This window comes from Indicator indicator, chromosome 32 (genome assembly GCF_027791375.1).
Source record: "Indicator indicator isolate 239-I01 chromosome 32, UM_Iind_1.1, whole genome shotgun sequence".
Lineage (NCBI taxonomy): Eukaryota > Metazoa > Chordata > Aves > Piciformes > Indicatoridae > Indicator > Indicator indicator.
In genome coordinates this window covers 6,698,735-6,719,558 of record NC_072041.1, presented here as the reverse complement: position 1 = coordinate 6,719,558, position 20,824 = coordinate 6,698,735, and the positions used below count along the sequence as shown (strand labels likewise).

General features: G+C 51.8%; 3 protein-coding genes across 3 annotated transcripts; all 3 read right to left on the bottom strand.

Annotated features, from left to right (window-relative positions):
- Positions 1 to 4,841: 4,841 nt before the first annotated feature.
- Positions 4,842 to 7,143, bottom strand: PLA2G2E (phospholipase A2 group IIE). Its single transcript, XM_054395031.1, has 4 exons — positions 7,116 to 7,143; positions 6,774 to 6,921; positions 6,175 to 6,281; positions 4,842 to 4,984 (listed from the first exon to the last, which is right to left on the bottom strand). Exons 1-4 carry the CDS (start codon positions 7,141 to 7,143, stop codon positions 4,842 to 4,844), a joined length of 426 nt encoding a protein of 141 aa, XP_054251006.1.
- A 3,559-nt stretch (positions 7,144 to 10,702) lies between these two features.
- Positions 10,703 to 12,310, bottom strand: LOC128977347 (basic phospholipase A2 A-like). The gene is made up of 4 exons (XM_054394856.1): positions 12,271 to 12,310; positions 11,977 to 12,109; positions 10,972 to 11,078; positions 10,703 to 10,827 (listed from the first exon to the last, which is right to left on the bottom strand). Exons 1-4 carry the CDS (start codon positions 12,308 to 12,310, stop codon positions 10,703 to 10,705), a joined length of 405 nt encoding a protein of 134 aa, XP_054250831.1.
- A 1,562-nt stretch (positions 12,311 to 13,872) lies between these two features.
- LOC128977346 (basic phospholipase A2 sphenotoxin subunit B-like) lies at positions 13,873 to 20,010 on the bottom strand. The gene is made up of 4 exons (XM_054394855.1): positions 19,971 to 20,010; positions 19,562 to 19,706; positions 18,071 to 18,180; positions 13,873 to 13,997 (listed from the first exon to the last, which is right to left on the bottom strand). The coding sequence occupies exons 1-4, from the start codon at positions 20,008 to 20,010 to the stop codon at positions 13,873 to 13,875; spliced, it is 420 nt and encodes a 139-aa protein (XP_054250830.1).
- Positions 20,011 to 20,824: the final 814 nt, after the last annotated feature.

The following is a 20,824-nucleotide window of genomic DNA, read 5'->3' as shown; positions in this document are numbered from 1 at the left end:
GAAAGGAGAAGGGGATTGCTTTGTCCATGCTTGATTCTGGCTTAACTTGAGGTCCAGCTCCTTTGCTGTCTGTTAAGGGGAAGAAATCATCCCAGTGGACTCCTGGGAGCAGAGGGCTGATTAATCCAACCTGGTGCAGCCTAATGAGCTTGTAAAAACATGACAGGAGCAGCCAGCAGACTTCCACTGAGTGTTGGGATGTGGACAGCTGGAATCTCACCTCCTTTGCCATGCTCTGGGGCTGTTGGGCTGCTCCAGAGCTTTCTTCCAAGCCAGGCAGTAGCCTCAATGAAATTGGTGTAGCCAAGGGATCAGGAGTTCTGTGAACAAGCTTCCAAGTAGTGGTAATGAGTGGGAAGTCTGCCTGCTTCACTCCATCAGTCAAGTTTTTTGCAGGGTAGGATTTGTTTGTCTTAAATTCCTCTTCCTTAAGGTCACCAAGTACTGCAAAATCTACAACTTGAGTCCTGGGATGCTTCCCACCACAGGACTGGAATGAGGACTCTGGGATTGATTAGACCCTCAGGGTTTCAGCTCCACTCAGGGTTTTGGACTTGGCTGAACCACTTGCACAGCAGATATCAGGAGACACCTCATCAGCCAGGGCAGGGGTGAAATGGGTTGGTTGAGAGGAAAGAAGGTTGCCTTTGAACAAATCCTGTGTGTTCTTGGAACTTTCCAAAGCATCATGGAAATAAAAAGGCCTTTTTTTGGACTGAGCTACCCTGATCTGAGTTAAAACTTCTTCCTACTACTGCTTCTCAAGGGTAAAAGGACAGGAGCTGTAAGTGGAGGTGTTTTACTTGAACTTAAGGGAAAAATTCTTCACCTTGAAGGTGCTGGAGCCCTGGAGCAGGCTGCCCAGAGAGGTTGTGGAGCTTCTCTGAAGACTTTCTAGACCAACCTGGATGTGTTCCTGTGTAACCTGCCCTGGTGATCCTGCTCTGGCAGGGGGAGGGGATGGACTCAATGATCTCTAGAGATCCCTCCCCACCCCTAACATTCTGGGACTCTCTGTGTATTTTTTTTCTAGGGAATCCTTGTGCAACATTCCTCAGGGAACTCACTTTTGTGCAAAGAATTTGCTTTCTGTACAGGTCATGGAGTTTTTCCTTGTGGGAGGCAAGAAAGCAGGAAACAAGAGCAGAGGAACAGGATCACAGCTCCTGTTTGCTCTTCAGTGGAGCTCACTGTGCTTAGTGATGTGTGGTTGTAGGGCAGGGCACCTTCCTGGGATTTCAACCCCATGAACACTCCAGGCATGAGGCAGAGTGGTTGGAAACTGCCCAGCAGAGAAACACCCTGAGGGTGTTGGTCAACAGGCAGCTGAAGATGAGCCAGGGAGTGCCCAGGTGGCCAAGAAGGCCACCAGCAGCATGGGCTGGATCAGCAAGTGTGGCCAGCAGGAGCAGGGAAGTGATGGTCCCCCTGTGCTGGCCACTGGTGAGGCCAAAACTTGAGCACTGGGTTCAGTTTTGGGCCCTTCTCTCCAGGAAAGACATTGAGAGGCTGGAGCTGGTCCAGAGAAGGGCAACAAAGCTGGGGAAGGGTCTGGAGAACAGGGCTGGGGAGGAGCAGCTGAGGGAGCTGGGGGTGTTCAGCCTGAAGAAAAGGAGGCTGAGGGGAGACCTTCTGGCTCTCTACAACTCCCTGAAAGGAGGCTGGAGCCAGGTCTCTTCTCCTGAGGAACAAGTGGAAGTGGCCTCAAGTTGCCCCAGGGGAGGTTTAGGTTGGACATTAGAGGAAAACTCTTCCCTGATAGAGTTGTCAAAGACTGGCACAGGCTGCCCAGGGAGGTGGTTGAATTCCCATCCCTGGAGGTGTTTCAGTGCCCCAGGGATGTGGTGCTGAGGGCCATGGTGTAGCCCCAGCCCTGGTGGAGTTAGAGAATGGTTGGAGTGGATGAGCTTGAGGAGCTTTTGCATCCACAACGATTCTGTGGCTCTGTGAGTGAGGGGAGGACATCGCAGTCATTGCTCCTGGCTGTGTGAAGCAGAAATGGTTTCTACCGGCAGGGAGCCTGTGTGCAGGCACAGACCTTAGAGGGCAGCATCGGCTTCCTCTGCTCTCTCCCTGCTCTCTCCACCCTCATCCCAAAGCCCAGACGATGAGTAAGAAGACAGATGAGCGTTTGGGAGTCACAAAGACACGGAGATCCCTGTGGGAAGCCAGAGGAAGGTGCTGGAGATGTTGGTGGCAGTGAAACACTTCATGGAGTCAAGCAGGAGCCCTGCAGTGAAACTCCACAAACACCCTCCAAGCACTTTTGCTTTAGGACCTCCCTGCTCTGAAGCCTTCAGAGGTGGCATTGAAAAGGGAGATGCCTCCATGGGGGGCCCTGGGTGTGAGGGGCAGCTGCTCCTGAGCATTGATTTGGTGCTGTGCTAAAATAGTTTCTTTCTCCCCTTCTTTGGGTTGAAACAGGAGGTTGCTGCAGCTTCTTACAGCAGCAGTGTGGCTCCAGGTGACCCTGCTCTGCCCTGGGTGCCACGAGCAGCTTGAAGATAGCTCAGGGTTTCTGTGCCTGGTCCCAGGTGTGTGAATGGATGAAGTTCTCAGACTTGCAAGGCTTGGACTGCCCTTTTGACAGCATCAGATCTACCATTCCTTGCTGGAATGTGGGCTGGAACTGTGGAAGAGATGCTCTTTGAATTTGAAGACCAAGTCTTTGCACAAAGAGCTGTCTGCTGCTAGGCAATTCCAGGCCATCTGGGACCAACAAAAAAAAAGTTAATTTCCTGGTTTTTCAAGATCTCTCTCAGGTTGGGACCTAAGCCCCAGCCCTGGGTCCTCTCCCACTGCAGTGCAGTGACACTTCAGTATCAGGTGAGACATCCAGAGCCTGCCTGGACATGTTCCTGGCTGATTTACCCTTGGTGACCCTGCCCTGGAAGGGCTCAATGTTCTTCAGAGGTCCCTCCCAAACCCCCCTACAGATTCCATGATTCTGTGCAGGTGTGGTGAGGAACAAAGTGGCTGCAGGGGAGCTGTGGCCTGAGGAGAGCTGCCTGGAGAGGACTTTCTGGAGATGAGGAACAGCAAAGAGCCACCCAAACCCCTGAGACCACCACCACAGCTTTGCTGAGTGGCTTAAAGGTTCATTAGGAGCAGGATGGGGTTGGGCTGTGGTCAAGCTGCCTGAGGGGAGCTGGGGTTGGAGCTTGGTTTGGAGTTTGAGTTGGGTTGGAGTTTGAGTTGGAGCTGGAGTTGGGGTTGGATCTGGGCTTGGGGTTGGATCTGGGGTTGAGTTTGGATTTGGAGTTGGGATTGGGGTTGGAGTTGAATCTGGGGTTGGGGTTGGAGTTGGAGTTGGATCTGGGGTTGGGACTGGGGTTGGATTTGGAGTTGGTGTTGGGATTGAGGTTGGAATTGGATCTGGAGTTGGGATTGAGGTTGGAGTTGAATCTGGGGTTGGATTTGGATCTGGGGTTGGGATTGAGGTTGGAGTTGGATCTGGGGTTGGATTTGGAGTTGGGATTGGGGTTGGATCTGGGTTTGGGATTGGGGTTGGATTTGGAGTTGGGATTGGGGTTGGATTTGGAGTTGGTGTTGGGATTGAGGTTGGAATTGGATCTGGAGTTGGGATTGAGGTTGGAGTTGGATCTGGGGTTGGATTTGGATCTGGGGTTGGGATTGGGGTTGGATCTGAGGTTGGGGTTGGATTTGGAGTTGGGATTGGGGTCGGGGTTGGATCTGAGGTTGGAGTTGGATCTGAGGTTGGGGTTGGATTCGGAGTTGGGATTGGGGTTGGATCTGAGGTTGGAGTTGGATTTGGAGTTGGGATTGGATTTGGAGTTGGGATGGGGGCTGGAGTTGGATCTGGGGTTGGAGTTGGATCTGAGGTTGGGGTTGGATTTGGATTTTGAAGTTGGGGTTGGGATTGAGGTTGGATTTATAGTTGGGATTAGGGTTGGAGTTAGATCTGGGGTTGGAGTTGGATCTGAAGTTGGGATTGGATTTGGAGTTGGGGTTGGGGTTGGATCTGAGGTTGGGGTTGGATTTGGAGTTGGAGTTGGGGTTGGATCTGAGGTTGGAGTTGGATCTGGAGTTGGGATTGGGATTGGGGTTCAGCAGCCACTTGCTGCTTCTGTTGCTCATTCTGATTCTGGGAAGCTCTGGGGTTGGAGTTGGATCTGAGGTTAGGGCTGGATTTGGAGTTGGGGTTGGGGTTGGAGTTGGATCCGAGGTTGGGGTTGGAGCTGGAGTTGGGGTTGGATCTGATGTTGGGGTTGGATCTGGAGTTGGGATTGGGGTTGGAGTTGGATCTGGAGTTGGGATTGGGATTGGGGTTCAGCAGCCACTTGCTGCTTCTGTTGCTCATTCTGATTCTGGGAAGCTCTGGGGTTGGAGTTGGATCTGAGGTTAGGGTTGGATTTGGAGTTGGGATTGGGGTTCAGCAGCCACTTGCTGCTTCTGTTGCTCATTCTGATTCTGGGAAGCTCTGGGGTTTCCCACTTGGCTGCTAGAATGTCCCTGCTGGTAAACGTTTTTGAGGACAAAAGAAAAATTGCAGAACTCACTGGGTGTAAATATTTAACCTCAGGAAAAACCCCCAGCTGGGAACCTCCCTGCTGTTTCTTACCCCTTCCAAAGCACAAACAACAACTCCAGAAACTGCTTTGCAAAAGATCTTTTTTTGATTATTCTCTGCAGGCATTCCCTTGGGTTTCTCATTGATTTAATCCCAGAGAGTGGCTTTTCCCCTTGGGCAGCAGCTCCAGGGAAAGGCTCTGGACAGCTTTTTGGTGCCACAGGGTTATGCTGTGCCCCATTTGACCATGGGGGAGGTAAACTTCCCCCTCAGCCCCCCTAATTCCCCCCACCTCTGTCTGGTTTTGAGCCTAGCAGGAGGGAGCCTTGCCCTTGCAGCGGGAGTTGGGGTAGTTCTTGTAGGAGTTGCGGTAGGTCCTGGCTGTCCTTTGGAAGCACTCTGCTGCCCTCTTGTCACACTCACAGCTCTGCTTTTGGCACCAGTTCCCAGATTCTAGAAGGAGATTGGGGGAGATGGGCTCAGGTGAGGGGTGTGAGGGTCTGGGGAGGTGGCTTTGGGACCATCCCTGCGGTGTATGCAGCACACAGGTTGATGTTGAGGCGTCTTGGGTAGTCGTCCCCTTGCCCCTGCTCCCCCTCTCCCTTGCTCCTGCTCCCCCTCTCCCTTGCCCCTGCTCCCCCTCTCCCTTGCTCCTGCTCCCCCTCTCCCTTGCCCCTGCTCCCCCTCTCCCTTGCCCCTGCTCCCCCTCTCCCTTGCCCCTGCTCCCCCTCTCCCTTGCCCCTGCTCCCCCTCTCCCTTGCTCCTGCTCCCCCTCTCCCTTGCCCTGCTCCCCCTCTCCCTTGCCCCTGCTCCCCCTCCCTTGCCCTGCTCCCCTCTCCTGCCCCTGCTCCCCCTCTCCCTTGCCCCTGCTCCCCCTCTCCCTTGCCCCTGCTCCCCCTCTCCCTTGCTCCTGCTCCCCCTCTCCCTTGCCCCTGCTCCCCCTCTCCTTTGCCCCTGCTCCCCCTCTTATCTGGCCCTCTCTTACCTTTGGCTCTCCTTTTACCTCTGGTCTTCCTCTTAGCTCAGGCCTTTTCTTACCTCTGCTCCTTCTCTTACCTGAGGCCCTGAGGGGCCATTTAATTTACTTCCTCTCCCTGGGAATGTATAGATAAATATCTATACAATGTATGCATCTGTGCAGGGAAGGGCTTTGTTTTGATCTGTCACCCTGACAGAGCAGTGTTTGCTCTGTGGAAACCATGGGAGCAATGCCAGGTCCCCATCCAAGAGGGGAGGGTCTCCTCAAACCTTCAGTGCTTGGTCTCTTGCAGAAGGGCAAGGCCCCTCCTTTGGCAGATCTCCAAGCTCTAAGCCTTCACCCTGCTCCTGGCAAATAAGTCTCTGCCCTCTGCATAGAACCATGGAATTGTTTGGGTTGGAAGAGACCTCTAAGATCACCCAGTCCAGCCACCACCACCATGGCCACTAAACCATGTTCCCATGTTCCCATCCCATTCCCAGACCACCTCCAGGGATGGTGACTCCACCACCTCCCTGAGCAGCCTCTGCCAACCTAACCCTCCCCGATTCCTGCCACTTTTTGCTCGTTTCCACTCCCTCCCCAGGAAGTGGTTTCCGAGCCAGGATGGTCTACAGGACGTCTCAGAAGGGAAAGCCCTCCCAGAGCCCACCCTGCCTCTTACTGCAGGTTATCTTGCTTCCACTGATGGAGTATTTGTAGGTGGCCAGTTTGGCATTGCAGCGGGAAGAGGACAGCTTCCTGTAGCAGCAGTCGTGGGCATGGCAGCACCTGGGAGCACAAGGACAGGAGGGGGAGCACTGGGGACAGTGCCACGGTGGTGACCATCCAGTGGGGACCCAGCCCTGCTGAGAAACCTCTTCCATTGGTGCTGGGTTTAGGTGCAGGGTTGTTCTCCTGGGTGTTGCCCACGCTGCAGGAGGCAGGGAGGGTGACTCAAAGCCTTCCTGGCACCCTCAGCACAGCTCTCTGAGTGCTCTCCCAGCGCTCTGCTGCTGCAGCAGCTTTGCAGAACATCCTCATGGCTGCTTTCCTAGCCCAGGTGGTGGCTGGCCCCCAGCCCAGGTGCTGCTTGGACCCCCAAGCACTGTTCCCATCACCTCCTGCCACCCAGCAACTTTTTAATTCAAGAGCTGAGGATGAGCAATGATTCCCCCACCCACCCCCATTGCTACCTCAGCTCTCAGGAGCTGCACCCAGGGTGGGGGATGTGAGAAGGGCTGGGGGGAGCACTCTCTGGGCTTTCTCCACGCCCTCACTTACCAGTCAGTCTTGTCCACTGGCTGTTTGGATCCCCCCACACCACAGTAGCAGCCATAACCGTTGTAGGCCAGCGGTGACTTCCCTGTCTTGTGCTTGATCATGGAGCCAAACTGAATCACATTGCAGCCAGCAGGGACCAGCCCTGCCACTGCAGATGGGGGGGTGAGGAGCACTGGGAAGAGCAACCACCCAGCCCACCCTGCTGGGGCAAAAAGGAGCATCTTCCCCCTCCCCCTCCCCCCAGAATGATGTTGATACAGAGGAAATTGCAAGCATTGGGCTCCCTCCAGCAGTTCATGCAGCAGGGTGAGAGCTGGCCCGGGGCAGGGAAGGGCTACTCACAGAAAAGGAGCAGCAAGAAGACCTTCATGGCTGGTGGTGGCAGGTCCACTGCTCAGCTGAGCCCCAGGTGCTGCTGCTGCTGCTGCTCACACCTTTTAAGGCCACCTTGTGCCTGCCTGGGGAGGCCCCTCCTTTGGAGAGCCCAAAGTGGGCAAATATTGACAATCCTGCCCCCGAGGTGTTCCGCTGTGGCTGCAGGGGTGGAAGGAGGTCCTGGCTGAGGGATGCCCTGTGCTGGGGGCAGCCTGGTGGTGCAGACCCCCTGGGCCATGTTGCACTGCCAGCAGGAGCCAACATTGTCTTCTTGTCTTGATTACAAGAGCAGTGGGCTGGGACGAGCTGGCACCTTCTTATCTGGGTTCCAATCTGCTACTTTCTTGTCTTGGTTACCAGCTCAGGCAGTCGGGACAATTAGGCACTCCCTAACCTGCAGCTCCTGCTGCCTGGAGCAGAGCCTGCCCTGGAAAGGATCAGCATTTCCATGACAAAGAATTGGGGCCAAAATGGAAAAATACTGCTCCAAGTCGATCATCTCAGGGCCCTAAGTGAGAGCCTTGGAGCTCTCTGGGATCACAGGGGGCTGTGTGACCTGGCCCTGGGGTCAGCCTTGGGGCATTCACTCCAAGAAGGACATTGAGGGGCTGGAGCAGGTCCAGAGAAGGGCAACAAAGGGGAAGGGGAAGGGAGAACAGGGCTGGGGAGGAGTGGCTGAGGGACCTGGGGGTGTTGAGCCTGGAGAGGAGGAGGCTGAGGGGAGACCTTCTGGCTCTGTACTGTAAGTAAGTTGGAGCCAGGTGGGTGTTGATCCCTTCTCCCTAGTAATAAGCAATAAGACAAGAGGAAATGGCCTCAGATTAAACCAGGTAGAGGATTAAGTTGGATATTAGAAGGAACTTCTTCACTGAAAGGGTTGTCAAAGACTGGCACAGGCTGCCCAGGGAGGTGGTTGAATCCCCATCCCTGGAGGGGTTTCAAAGCCCCAGAGATGTGGTGCTGAGGGCCATGGTTTAGCCCCAGCCTTGGTAGAATTAGAGAGGGGTTGGACTGGAAGATCTTAAAGGACTTTTCCAACCCAAACAATTCTGTGACTTTGCTGATTTGACTTAGGAAACTTTGCTGTAAGTCTTGTGGGAACTTTGCCATCCTCTAATCTTTAAGTCACTCTGCTGATCACAGCAAATTTAATTAATCCACTCTAAGAACTGGCTGATAATTAAGTGTCGTACAACTTAATCTTGGGCACTACCATAACAGTGCTAATAAATAAATTCAATTGCTGCTGTCTCAGAGCTGGTTGAGGATCCTTCATCACTTATTCCATGGCAAATTGGTGTTGCTAGCAGGATCTCAATACCTTGGCAAGGAATGGTTTGGTGGATTGGGATGAGTGGGACAGACTGGGATGGAGTTTGTGCACAGCTCTGGGTGTTTCAGCACCCCTGAGCAAAGGGGGAGACCTTGAGGGAGAACATGATTCATGTTCCTGAATCATGATTAGTTTTTTGATGTCTTGGTTATGTAGAGGCAAAAGAAGGCAGGCAGCAGGGTAAGAAGGGGAAGTGGTGTATAATGGGGTAAAAAAAGGGGTAAAGGTAAGAAAAGACAGTGGCCAGGCATTGGAACAGGCTCTCCTGGCACAATTTCAGGCCATTTCCTCCTGTTCTGTCACCTGATAGTAGGCAGAAGAGACCAAGGGGGTGCAGTGTCTGAGCCAACCCATCAGCAGCTGGAGCTCTGTGTGAACATCTTTGGGCAGCCAGAGGTCCAAGCAGAAAAAGACCAAGTTAAAATTCGACCTGAAACAGGGAGAGCAGGTTTCAGCTCACCCTGGCTTGCAACCTGCCTGTGTGGCCAACCCTCTCCCCATCTCAGGGAGAGTTTGAGCCATGATTTATGCCTTGCAAACAGCAGCTCTTTGTTCCTTGTCATCCCCAGGACTGAATGCTGCTCGGTGAGGAGGGTGGCAAAGTTTTCTGCCTGGGTTAATCCTGGTTGAAGGCAGACTTCCTGGCGCTGCTGGCTTCAGCTCTGGGGCAAACCAAGGTTGGAATTGTAGCTGCCAGTGCCCAGAGCACCAGTCCTCATGGAAAGAAAGTGTCTCATGGCTGCTTCTGCAGATTCCCTTGCTCAGCCCCACAGGGTGAGTTGCAGCACTGAGCTCTCCCAAGGCTCAGCCCTGCTGAGCTGCTGTGCAGGACAGAAACCCAGCACTGTGGGGATGTTGCAGTGGGCAGGGGGGAAGCAGCCACTGCCTGAACTGCCTTTTCCTAGGGGGCTGATGCAGAATTGGGCCAAAACATTCTTTTCTGGTGAGAGAGATGTTTTGCTGTGCTCTGGGTGTGAAGCAAGCTGTGGCCACCCCATTGCAGCAAAGGTTGCCAGCGCCCGGCCCTGCCGCAGCCCCTCGCCTGCCTGCAGCCCTCTGCACCACCTCTGACCTCTGATGGCTTTGTCCTGCACCAGCCCCAAGTTCTCAGAGCCTGAAGGCTTCAGGGCTGAGCAGAGGGGCAGAGGCTTCTTGGTGGGAGGTGTATCACCCCTCAGGTGTCATCTTTTGGTGGGTATCCCTTCTGCTGTGCATGGATGAGGCCACAGCTGGAGTACTGAGTCCAGTTTTGGGCTCCCCAGTTCAAGAGAGACAGGGAACTGCTGGAGAGTCCAGTGGAGGCTCCAAAGCTGCTGAGGGGCCTGGAGCAGCTCTGTGAGGAGCAAAGGCTGAGAGCCCTGGGGCTGAGAGCCTGGAGAAGAGCAGCCCCAGAGGGGATCTGAGCAATGCTCAGCAAGAGCTAAAGGTTGGGGGGCAAGAGGCTGGGGCCAGACTCTGCTCAGTGGTGCCCAGGGACAGGCCGAAAAGCACAAAGTGGAACCCAGGAGGTTCCATTTGGAAATGAGGAGAAACTTTCTCAGTGTGAGGGTGCTGGAGGCCTGGAGCAGGCTGCCCAGAGAGGTTGTGGATTTCCTTCTCTGGAGAGCTTCCAACCCCTCCTGGCCCTTGGGCAAGCTGCAGTGGGTGCCCTGCTTGAGCACTGGGGTTGGACTGGATGAGCTCCAGCAGTGCCTTCTAACCCCCACCACGCTGGAATTCTATGATTTCCTCTGGAGCTAAAGAGGTCATCTTCACCCTGCTGCCTGCAAGGGGTGGTGGCTGGGCTCACATCACACCCAGGACCCAAGTTTTGCACTCTCTGGTTTTATTTCCCGGCAGCAGAAGAGAAATCTGCGGTGAAGCAAAAACAAACTCAAACCAACCAAAAAGCAGAGGGAGCTGCGAGGCTGCGTGGGAAGCCGAGCCAAGGGGAAATGAGTGTCAGCAGAGAGGCTCTCGCTGGTTTCCATTTCACCCTCCGCAGCGCAGGTGTCCACCCCTCCCTTGTTTTTCTCGGCTGAAAGGTTGCATCTGCGCCGCTCGCCCTCCTCGCATCCAGCGGCCGCTGACGCAACCTCACCAGAGGGTTGTTGTCCTCCTGCCCCGAGCCAACACAAAATAAAAGGCCCCAAGGAGGAGCCCCGCCAGGGTTGGGAAACGCTCCGGCCGCCGGCTCTTCGCTTATCGGCCCGGAGGTGGCTTTGCAAAGAGCCCTGTGGCTTCAACACCGCCCGGCTCGGCCCCGGCACTTGCGGCGAGGCTGCCGCAGCCTCCGGTCGCGCATCTGGCAGAGCCGAGCTGCCCGATCGCATCTGCAGGCACCCCGCTGGCACCAGGACCCAGATCCTGCAGGGACCAGACAGAAAGCACCTCTCAGACCTTCTTTTCAAGATCCCCAGGGTGCTGTTCCCAGCCCCCAAAAAAGGGCACTGCAAAGGAGGGAGGCGGTCTGGGAAGAGCCATCCCAAGCCAAGGCTGCAGGCAACTCACTGCAGCTGGGGATCCCGGGCTGGGATGCTGAGAGGGGCTGGATGGGTCCCACACGGCAGCGCCGAGCAGCCAGCCTGGCGTAGCAGCAGGAGCGGAGCAGGCAGCACCTGTGGCGAGAAGGAGAGCCTGGCCTCATCCCCAGGGTGGCACCGGCTGCTTCTAACCTACCTGCAGCAGGCTCTGCAAGCGGGGAGAGAAAAGCCACCACCGTCTGCGTCCCTCCTCCTGCTCTGAGCCACCCAGGAGCTGCTCTTTCCAGCCCTTTTCCCATGCCAAGCTGCTGCTTCGTTTCCCCACACCACCCCTGCCCAGAGCCCCTCTGCCTGCCGGCCTCAGGCTGGGAACTGTCCACATCCTCTGGTGCCATCCCGTTGACTTCAGCTGATTGTCACTGACACGACCCTCCTGCCCCCAGGGTCATTAGGGGGTGAACACCACCTTGCTTCCCCCTCACCCCCCATCCTTCCTTAGAACCTGTTCCCTTCCTGCTGCTGCCCATTGCCTCGGTTTGCAATTTTGCAGAGCTTCAGAAGGGGATGCTGGGGCTGCTCCAAGACATGAGCTTATGACAGGGCCAGAATTAGCCACTCCAGGGCCAGCATTAGCCCTCCCAGGGCTGACATCAGCCCTCCCAGGGCCAAAATTAGCCCTCCCAGGGCCAGCATTAGACCTTTCTGGACCAGCATTAGCCCTCCCAGGGCAAAAATTAGCCCTCTCAGGGCCAGCATTAGCCCTTCCAGGGCCGACATTAGCCCTCTCAGGGCCAGCATTAGCCCTTCCTGGACCAACATTAACCCTCCCACGGCCAACATTAGCCCTCCCAAGCCAACATTAGCTCTTCCAGGGCCAGCATTAGCCCTCCCAAGCCACCATTATCCCTCCCAGGGCCAGCATAGCCCACTCAGGGCCAACATTAGCCCTTCCAGGGCCAGCATTATCCCTCCCAGGGCCAGCATTAGCCCTTCCAGGGCCAGCATTATCCCAGCTGGGTAGTGTAGCCTGTACCTGTCCAGTGAAGCCCTCATTGTGCCTCTGCCCCGTCCTGAGTAGCAGCTCTGGGCTGTGAGGTTTCCTACAGTGCTCCCCTCGAGTCCTGGGGCAAAGGCACGTGGGTGCTTCCCATCAGCTGAGAGCACACCTGGAGCGACCAGAAAAGAGCATTTTTGGGGGCAGGTTCTGTTTGTAATGAGGCCTGGGGAACCAGCAGGGAGAGGAAGGCTTTGCTGGGGGGTTCCCTGTGGAGCTCAGAGCTCCCTATGTTGGGAGGGAGCCACAGCTTGGTTCCCAGGCTGCACTTACTGCAGGCAAACAGCATCACCAGCATCAGCAGGACCTTCATCTTCCTCTCACCAGAGCCTGGGAGGAGAAGGAGAGGACAGGCTGAGCCCCACAGCATGGCTGGTTGACAGGTGCTGCTGTGTAAACCTTCTCCCTCTGAAAACAAGTCAGACTGCCCCAAAATTTGGAGGGAGGAAGGCAGCCAATGCCCTCTTGCATCTGTGTTAGAACCACAGAATCATTTTGGTTGGAAGAGACCTGTGAGATCATCAGACCCAACCCTTCACCCAGCACTGCCAGGTCTCCACTGAACAGTGTCCCTCAGCACCACATCTCCACAGCTCTGAACCCCCTCCAAGGATGGGGACTCCCCACTGCCCTGGGCAGCCTGGACTAGGGCTTGACAACCCTTGTGGGGAGGAAATTGTTCCTCAGGACCAACCTAAACCTCTCCTGGCACAGCTTGAGGCCATCTGCTCTTGTCCTGTTGACAAATGTTGCTGCCTCCTGGCCAGAAGCAAACCCTTCCTGAAGCTGTCCCCCCACCCCCACTCCCCAGCATCTCCCACCTCCCATCCCACCACTTTTGGCACCCATCACTTCCCAACAGCAGAGCAGCAATTTTTCCAGGGCTGCAACTTCCCAGCTGATTTGTTTGGAGTTTTGGAGGTTTTTTTATCAGTCTGAAAGATCTGAATCTTTCTCTACTGGCATGGAAACCAAGCAGAAAGCAGCAATTCTGCTTCCTCCTCCCAACATTCCCCCCCCCCTACCCCTCCCTGGAGTGGGACCAGGGTGGGAGTTGCTCACCAGGGGTTTGCTCCAGCTCTGTTTCCTTGCTGCCCTCCGTCTCCAGCCTGCAGGCTCCCAACTGGAAGCACTGGAATGATTCCTCTGTCCCAAAACCACTTCATGCTACGCCCCTTCCCTCCCTGGCCAACACCTCCCACCCCCCCCTTATCTCCCCATGGGCCCCAAGTGACGCAGGGGCCGAGCTGGAGTTTTCCTGTGGTTTGAGGAGGATGATTTGGAGTATTTGCAGGACAGGCTTTTATCAGAACATTTAAACAGTTGGGGCTGTGCAGCCTGGAGAAGAGAAGGCTCCACGGAGACCTTAGAGCAGCCTTCTAGTACCTGAAAGGGGGCTACAGGAGGGCTAGGGAGGGACTTTTTATAAGGGCTTGGAGTGATAGGATGAGGAGCAATGGATTGAAGTTTGAGGAGGGGAGATTGAGACTGGGGATGAGGAAGAAATTCTTGAGAGTGAGGGTGGGGAGAGACTGGGACAGGTTGCTCAGGGAGGCTGTGGATGCCCCAGATCACAAATCTGTGTTCAAGGCCAGGCTGGATGAGTCCTCGAGCAACCTGCTCCAGTGGGAGGCGCCCCTGCCCATGGAAGGGGGGGGAGGGGGTGTTGCAACTGGATGATCTTTAAGGTCCCTTCCATCCCAAACCATTCTATGAATCCCTTTAACTCCTGAGGATTTCTCTCTCTGGCCAGCAGCAGCTCACAGAGCTCTGGGCTGGTTTGAGCAGGTTGTTTATTTTCACTCTGGTTGCATTTCCAGCAGCACTGAGGTGGGGAGGACGTAGGGGTGGCCCAGCCCCACGTGTCAGCTGCCCTCAGTGGCACTTCTTCTTGTTGTAGAAGAGGTACCAGACGCTGTAGCTCTTGATGTTCCTCTGCAGGCAGAGCGCCAGGCTGCGGTCGCACTGGCAGGAGTGGTGCCCACACCAGGATTCTTCCTCTGCAGGCAGAAGACAGCCCCAGGGTCAGCTTTGGCTTTTGGGGAAGATAGGGGAGAGACACAGGACACTCCTCCTGTGCCAGGGTCCTGCTTGGAATCATTGACTTGTCAGGGTTGGAAAGGAGCTCAAGGCTCAGCCAGTTCCAACCCCCCTGCCATGGGCAGGGACACCTCACACCACAGCAGGTTGCTCACAGCCAGATCCAGCCTGGCTGCAAAACCCTCCAGGGATGAGGCTTCCACCACCTCCCTTACTTGACTGTGGTGGGTTGAAAATTCAACACCCTCCCCCCCTAATCCCCAAAACATTAAACTGCCAGCCCAGCCCAGCTGGAAGCAAATGAAAGCTGCATTCACAAGCAAAAAACTACAATCTAGGATGGAATGCAATGAATCTGGACAAAAATCCACGGCATTTAGAATATTATTTACAGCTGTCTGCAACATTTAGAGGCATTTATAGTATTATTTGCAATATTTAGAGGTATTTATAATATTATTTGCAGCTATTTATAATATTTAGAGGCATTTATAATAATATTATTTACAGCTATTTACAATATTTAGAGGTATTTATAGTATTATTTACAGCTATTTACAATTTTTAGAGGTATTTATAATATTATTTACAATATTTAGAGTTATTTATAATATTATTTACAATATTCAGAAGTATTTATAATATTATTTACAATATTCAGAGGTATTTGCAATATTATTTACAGCTATTTACAATTTTTAGAGGTATTTATAATATTATTTACAATATTTAGAGTTATTTATAATATTATTTACAATATTCAGAGGTATTTGCAATATTATTTACAGCTATTTACAATATTTAGAGGTATTTATAATATTATTTACAATATTTAGAGCATTTATAATGTTATTTACAATTTTTAGAGGTATTTGTAATATTATTTACAATATTTAGAGGTATTTATAATATTATTTACAATATTTAGGGGTATTTATAATATTTACAATATTTAGGGGTATTTATAATATTATTTTCAATATTTAGAGGTATTTATAATATTATTTATAAAATTTAGAGCATTTATAATATTATTTACAATTTTTAGAGGCATTTATAATATTATTTACAATATTTAGAGGCATTTATAATATTATTCACAGCTCCTTACAATATTTAGAGGTATTTATAATATTATTTACAGCTATTTACAATTTTTAGAGGTATTTATAATATTATTTACAATATTTAGAGGAATTTATAATATTATTTACAATATTCAGAGGTATTTATAATATTATTTACAGCTATTTACAATTTTTAGAGGTATTTATAATATTATTTACAATATTCAGAGGTATTTATAATATTATTTACAGCTATTTACAATTTTTAGAGGTATTTATAATATTATTTACTATATTCAGAGGTATTTATAGTATTATTTACAGCTATTTACAATTTTTAGAGGTATTTATAATATTATTTATAATATTTTTTACAATATTCAGAGGTATTTATAATATTATTTAGAATATTTAGGGGTATTTATAATATTTACAATATTTAGAGGTATTTATAATATTATTTACAATATTCAGAGGTATTTATAGTATTATTTACAGCTATTTACAATTTTTAGAGTTATTTATAATATTATTTACAATATTTAGAGGAATTTATAATATTATTTACAATATTTAGAGGTATTTATAATATTATTTACTATATTCAGAGGTATTTATAGTATTATTTACAGCTATTTACAATTTTTAGAGGTATTTATAATATTATTTACTATATTCAGAGGTATTTATAGTATTATTTACAGCTATTTACAATTTTTAGAGGTATTTATAATATTATTTATAATATTTTTTACAATATTCAGAGGTATTTATAATATTATTTAGAATATTTAGGGGTATTTATAATATTTACAATATTTAGAGGTATTTATAATATTATTTACAATATTTAGAGGTATTTATAATATTATTTACAATATTCAGAGGTATTTATAGTATTATTTACAGCTATTTACAATTTTTAGAGTTATTTATAATATTATTTACAATATTTAGAGGAATTTATAATATTATTTACAATATTTAGAGGTATTTATAATATTATTTACTATATTCAGAGGTATTTATAGTATTATTTACAGCTATTTACAATTTTTAGAGGTATTTATAATATTATTCACAGCTATTTACAATATTTAGAGGTATTTGCAATATTATTTACAGCTATTTACAATTTTTAGAGGTATTTGCAATATTATTTACAGCTATTTCCAATTTTTAGAGGTATTTATAATATTATTCACAGCTATTTACAATATTTAGAGGTATTTATAATATTATTCACAGCTATTTCCAATTTTTAGAGGTATTTGCAATATTATTCACAGCTATTTACAATATTTAGAGGTATTTGCAATATTATTTACAGCTATTTCCAATTTTTAGAGGTATTTATAATATTATTCACAGCTATTTACAATTTTTAGAGGTATTTGCAATCCATGAACAGCACGAGAACTTCCCCTCCCCCGGGTCCAAGACCTGGGAGCTGCTAACAGCTTCCCCCCTTCCCGGCTGCCCTCCTTGCCCTCCCTGCACACAAAGGGGCAAGAGGCAAGAGCAGAGAGTTCTTTAGCTGGACTTAGCCAACCCAAAGCAATGCAGCCAAGGCCAGCAAAGGGCCAGCAGAAGCACCAAGGTAGTGTTGCCCAGAGCAAAGAAGCCAAAAAAGCAAAAGAGGAAATGAGTCTACACATAGAATGATAGAATCAGCCAGGTTGGAAGAGACCTCCAAGATCCTCCAGTCCAACCTATCCCCCAGCCCTATCCAATCAACCAGACCATGGCACTAAGTGCCTCCTCCAGGCTGCTCTTGAACATCTCCAGGGATGATGACTCCACCACCTCCCTGGGCAGCACATCCCAATGGCAAATCTCTCTCTGAAGAACTTCCTCCTAACATCAGCCTAGACCTCCCCTGGCACAGCTTGAGACTGTGTCCCCTCCTTCTGCTGCTGGGTGCCTGGGAGCAGAGCCCAACCCCCACCTGGCTACAACCTCCCTTCAGGGAGCTGTAGACAGCAATGAGGTCTGCCCTGAGCCTCCTCTTCTCCAGGCTGAACACCCCCAGCTCCCTCAGCCTCTCCTCACAGGGCTGGGCTCCAGACCCCTCCCCAGCCTTGTTGCCCTTCTGTGGACACCTTCCAGCACCTCAATATCTCTCTTGAATTGAGGAGCCCAGAGCTGGACACAGCACTCAAGGTGTGTCCTGAGCAGTGCTGAGCACAGGGCAGAATAACCTCCCTGGTCCTGCTGGCCACACCATTCCTGATCCAGGCCAGGATGCCATTGGCTCTCCTGGCCCCCTGGGCACACTGCTGGTTCATGTTCAGCTACTCTCACCCAGCACCCCCAGGTCCCTCTCTGCCTGGCTGCTCTCAGCCACTCTGTCCCCAGCCTGTAGCACTGCTTGGGGTTGTTGTGGTCAAAGTGTAGAGCCCTGCATTCAGCCTTGTTCAATCTCATCCCATTGGCCTCTGCCCACCCAGCCAGCCTGGCCAGGTCCCTCTGCAGGGCCCTCCTACCCTCCAGCAGATCCACAGCTGCTCCTAACTTGGTGTCACCTGCAAACTTACTGATGCTGGACTCAATCCAGCTCATCAATAAAGATATTGATCAGGACGGGGCCCAGCACTGATCCCTGGGGGACACCACTGGTGACTGGCTGCCAGCTGGATGTGGCACCATTCACCACCACTCCCTTGGCCCATTTCAGAGTGAACCTGCCCAAGCCACAAGCTGCCAGCTTTGCCAGGAGCTTCTTGTGGCAGATGGTGCCCAAGGCTTTGCTGAAGTCCAGGCAGACCTACACCCACAGCCTGCCCCACATCCACACCTAGCTTCATGTCTCTCCTCCCTCCCATGGGATTGTTTAGAACTTACACCATGATTTTCCTGTTGACACCCAGTGGTGATTTACTCACATGCTGCCACTTTCTGTCCAAGACCTGTGGCAAATGTTAAAGGTACAGCCTGAAAAGAAAACCACCACAGGTCTTACTCACTGCAGGTAGGGAGACCCCCGAGCCATCTGTAGTGGTATTCCTGCACCTTGGCATCACAGTGGTACTTCTTCAGCAGGTTGCTGTAGCACTGATCATGCACCTGGCAGCACCTGAGGGGCAGAGAGAGCTTTGGAAGGGTTGTTTTGAGGGTTTTGGTTTTTTTTTTTAACCCCTCTGCCCCTTGTATTTGAAAGATGTTAATCAATCCCTCTGCCCCTTGTATCTGAAGGATGTTAATCAACCCCCCTACCCCTTGTATTTGAAGGATGTTTAGAATCACAGAATTGTCAGGGTTGGAAGGGAGCTCAAGGCTCAGCCAGTTCCAACCCCCCTGCCATGGGCAGGGACACCTCACACCACAGCAGGTTGCTCACAGCCACATCCAGCCTGGCTGCAAAACCCTCCAGGGATGAGGCTTCCACCACCTCCCTGGGCAACCTGTGCCAGTCTCTCACCACCCTCCTGGGGAAGATTTCTTCCTTACATCCAATCTGAATCTCCCCATTTCTAGGTTTGCTCCATCCCCCCCAGTCCTATCACTCCTTCACACCCTAAAAAGTCCCTCCCCAGCTTTCTTGGAGCCCCCTTCAGACACTGGAAGGCCACAAGAAGGTCTCCTGGGAGCCTTCTCTTCTCCAGACTGCACAACCCCAACTCTCTCAGGCTGTCCTCATAGCAGAGCAGCTCCAGCCCTCTGCTCATCCTCGTGACACTTCTCTGGACACCTTCCAGCACCTCCAGATCCTTCCTGGAACAGAAGCTCCAGACCTGGACCCAGAGCTCCAGGAGTGGTCTCAGCAGAGTGGAGCAGAGAGGGAGAATCCCCTCCCTGCCCTGCTGGCCACACTTCTGCTGCTGCAGCCCAGGCTCTGCTTGGCTCTCTGGGCTGCAAGTGCTCACTGCTGGCTCCTGCTGAGCTTCTCCTCCCCCAGCACCCCCAAGGCCTTTTCTTCAGGGCTGCTCTCCAGCCAGTCCCTGCCCAGCCTGTATCAGTGCTTGGGATTGCCCTGACCCAGCTGCAGGACCTGCATCCCTCTGCCCCCTGTATTTGAAGGATGTCAATCCCTTTGCCCCTATTTGAAGGATGTGTGCAGGCAGAGAGCCCTGGAGCTGTTTAACCTGGAGAAGAGAAGCCTGAGAGGAGGGCTGGTGAAGGTTTATAGAAATCTGGAGGGTGGGGGGCAAGAAGAAGGGGCCAGGCTTTTCTTTTCAGTGGTGCCCAGTGACAGGACAAGGCACAGCAGACACAAACTGGAACCCAGGAGGTTCCTCCTTAACATGAAGAGAAAACTCTTTGGTGTGAGGGTGCTGGGGGCCCTGGAGCAGGCTGCCCAGAGAGTCTCCTTCTCTGGGGACACCCAAGACCCATCTGGATGCCTTCCTGTGTGACCTGGCCTGGGTGACCCTGCCTTGGCAGGGGTGTTGGACTAGATGATCTCCCTTCCAACCCCTACCATTCTGTGATTCTGTGATTCTCAAGTGGGCACTTACCTGTCTGTGGCATCCTTGGGTGTTCCTCTGCCCCCCAGACCACAGTAGCAGCCATACAAGGAGTAATGCAGCAGAGCATCCTTCCCTGTTGCTTTGCTGATCATCTTGTACAGCTGCAGGATGCTCCCGTGAGCTGGGGCCAAGCCTGGATGAAAAACCAGAGGGGGGCTCACATCCCTGTCCAGTGCCATCCCCACACCCCCCTCCCCCCCCAGCCCCTAGATTGGCACCAGGCTGGTGATGTGGCTCAGAAATGAAGAGATGCAGTGAAAAGGAAACTTCTTGCCAGCTGAGTGCAGGGGGGGGGGAGGTGGTGATGGGGAAAGGTGAAGAAATCACCAGCCCAGTCCTAATTGCCAGGGATGTAACTGCAGGAGGGCCTGGGGATGGTGTGAGAGAGGGAACTTACCCAAAGCAAGCAGCAGGGTGAAGGCCAGGAGAGAGTTCATCTTTCTGCCAGCCCTGGGGGAGGAAACCAAACCCATTTAGCTCTTACACCTCTTACTCTTTCTGCTGTACTTCCCCCCTGGTCTGGGAGCAGAGATGCTTCCCACCTCCAGGGACTGGGGGAGATGGAGAGGGGCAGAGATCCCCCAGTGTGTCAGGGGTGGGAAGTGATGGGAATGGGGTGGCAGAAGGGTGGGGAAATGAGGGGCAGAGATCCCCCAGTGTGTCAGGGGTGGGAAGTGGTGGGAATGGGGTGGCAGAAGGGTGAGGAAATGAGGGCAAAGATCCCCCAGTGTGTCAGGGGTGGGAAGTGGTGGGAATGGGGTGGCAGAAGGGTGGGGAAATGAGGGGCAAAGATCCCCCAGTGTGTCAGGGGTGGGAAGTGATGGGAATGGGGTGGCAGAAGGGTGGGGAAATGAGGGGCAGAGATCCCCCAGTGTGTCAGGGGTGGGAAGTGGTGGGAATGGGGTGGCAGAAGGGTGAGGAAATGAGGGGCAGAGATCCCCCAGTGTGTCAGGGGTGGGAAGTGATGGGAATGGGGTGGCAGAAGGGTGAGGAAATGAGGGGCAGAGATCCCCCAGTGTGTCAGGGGTGGGAAGTGGTGGGAATGGGGTGGCAGAAGGGTGAGGAAATGAGGGCAGAGATCCCCCAGTGTGTCAGGGGTGGGAAGTGATGGGAATGGGGTGGCAGAAGGGTGAGGAAATGAGGGGCAGAGATCCCCCAGTGTGTCAGGGGTGGGAAGTGATGGGAATGGGGTGGCAGAAGGGTGGGGAAATGAGGGGCAGAGATCCCCCAGTGTGTCAGGGGTGGGAAGTG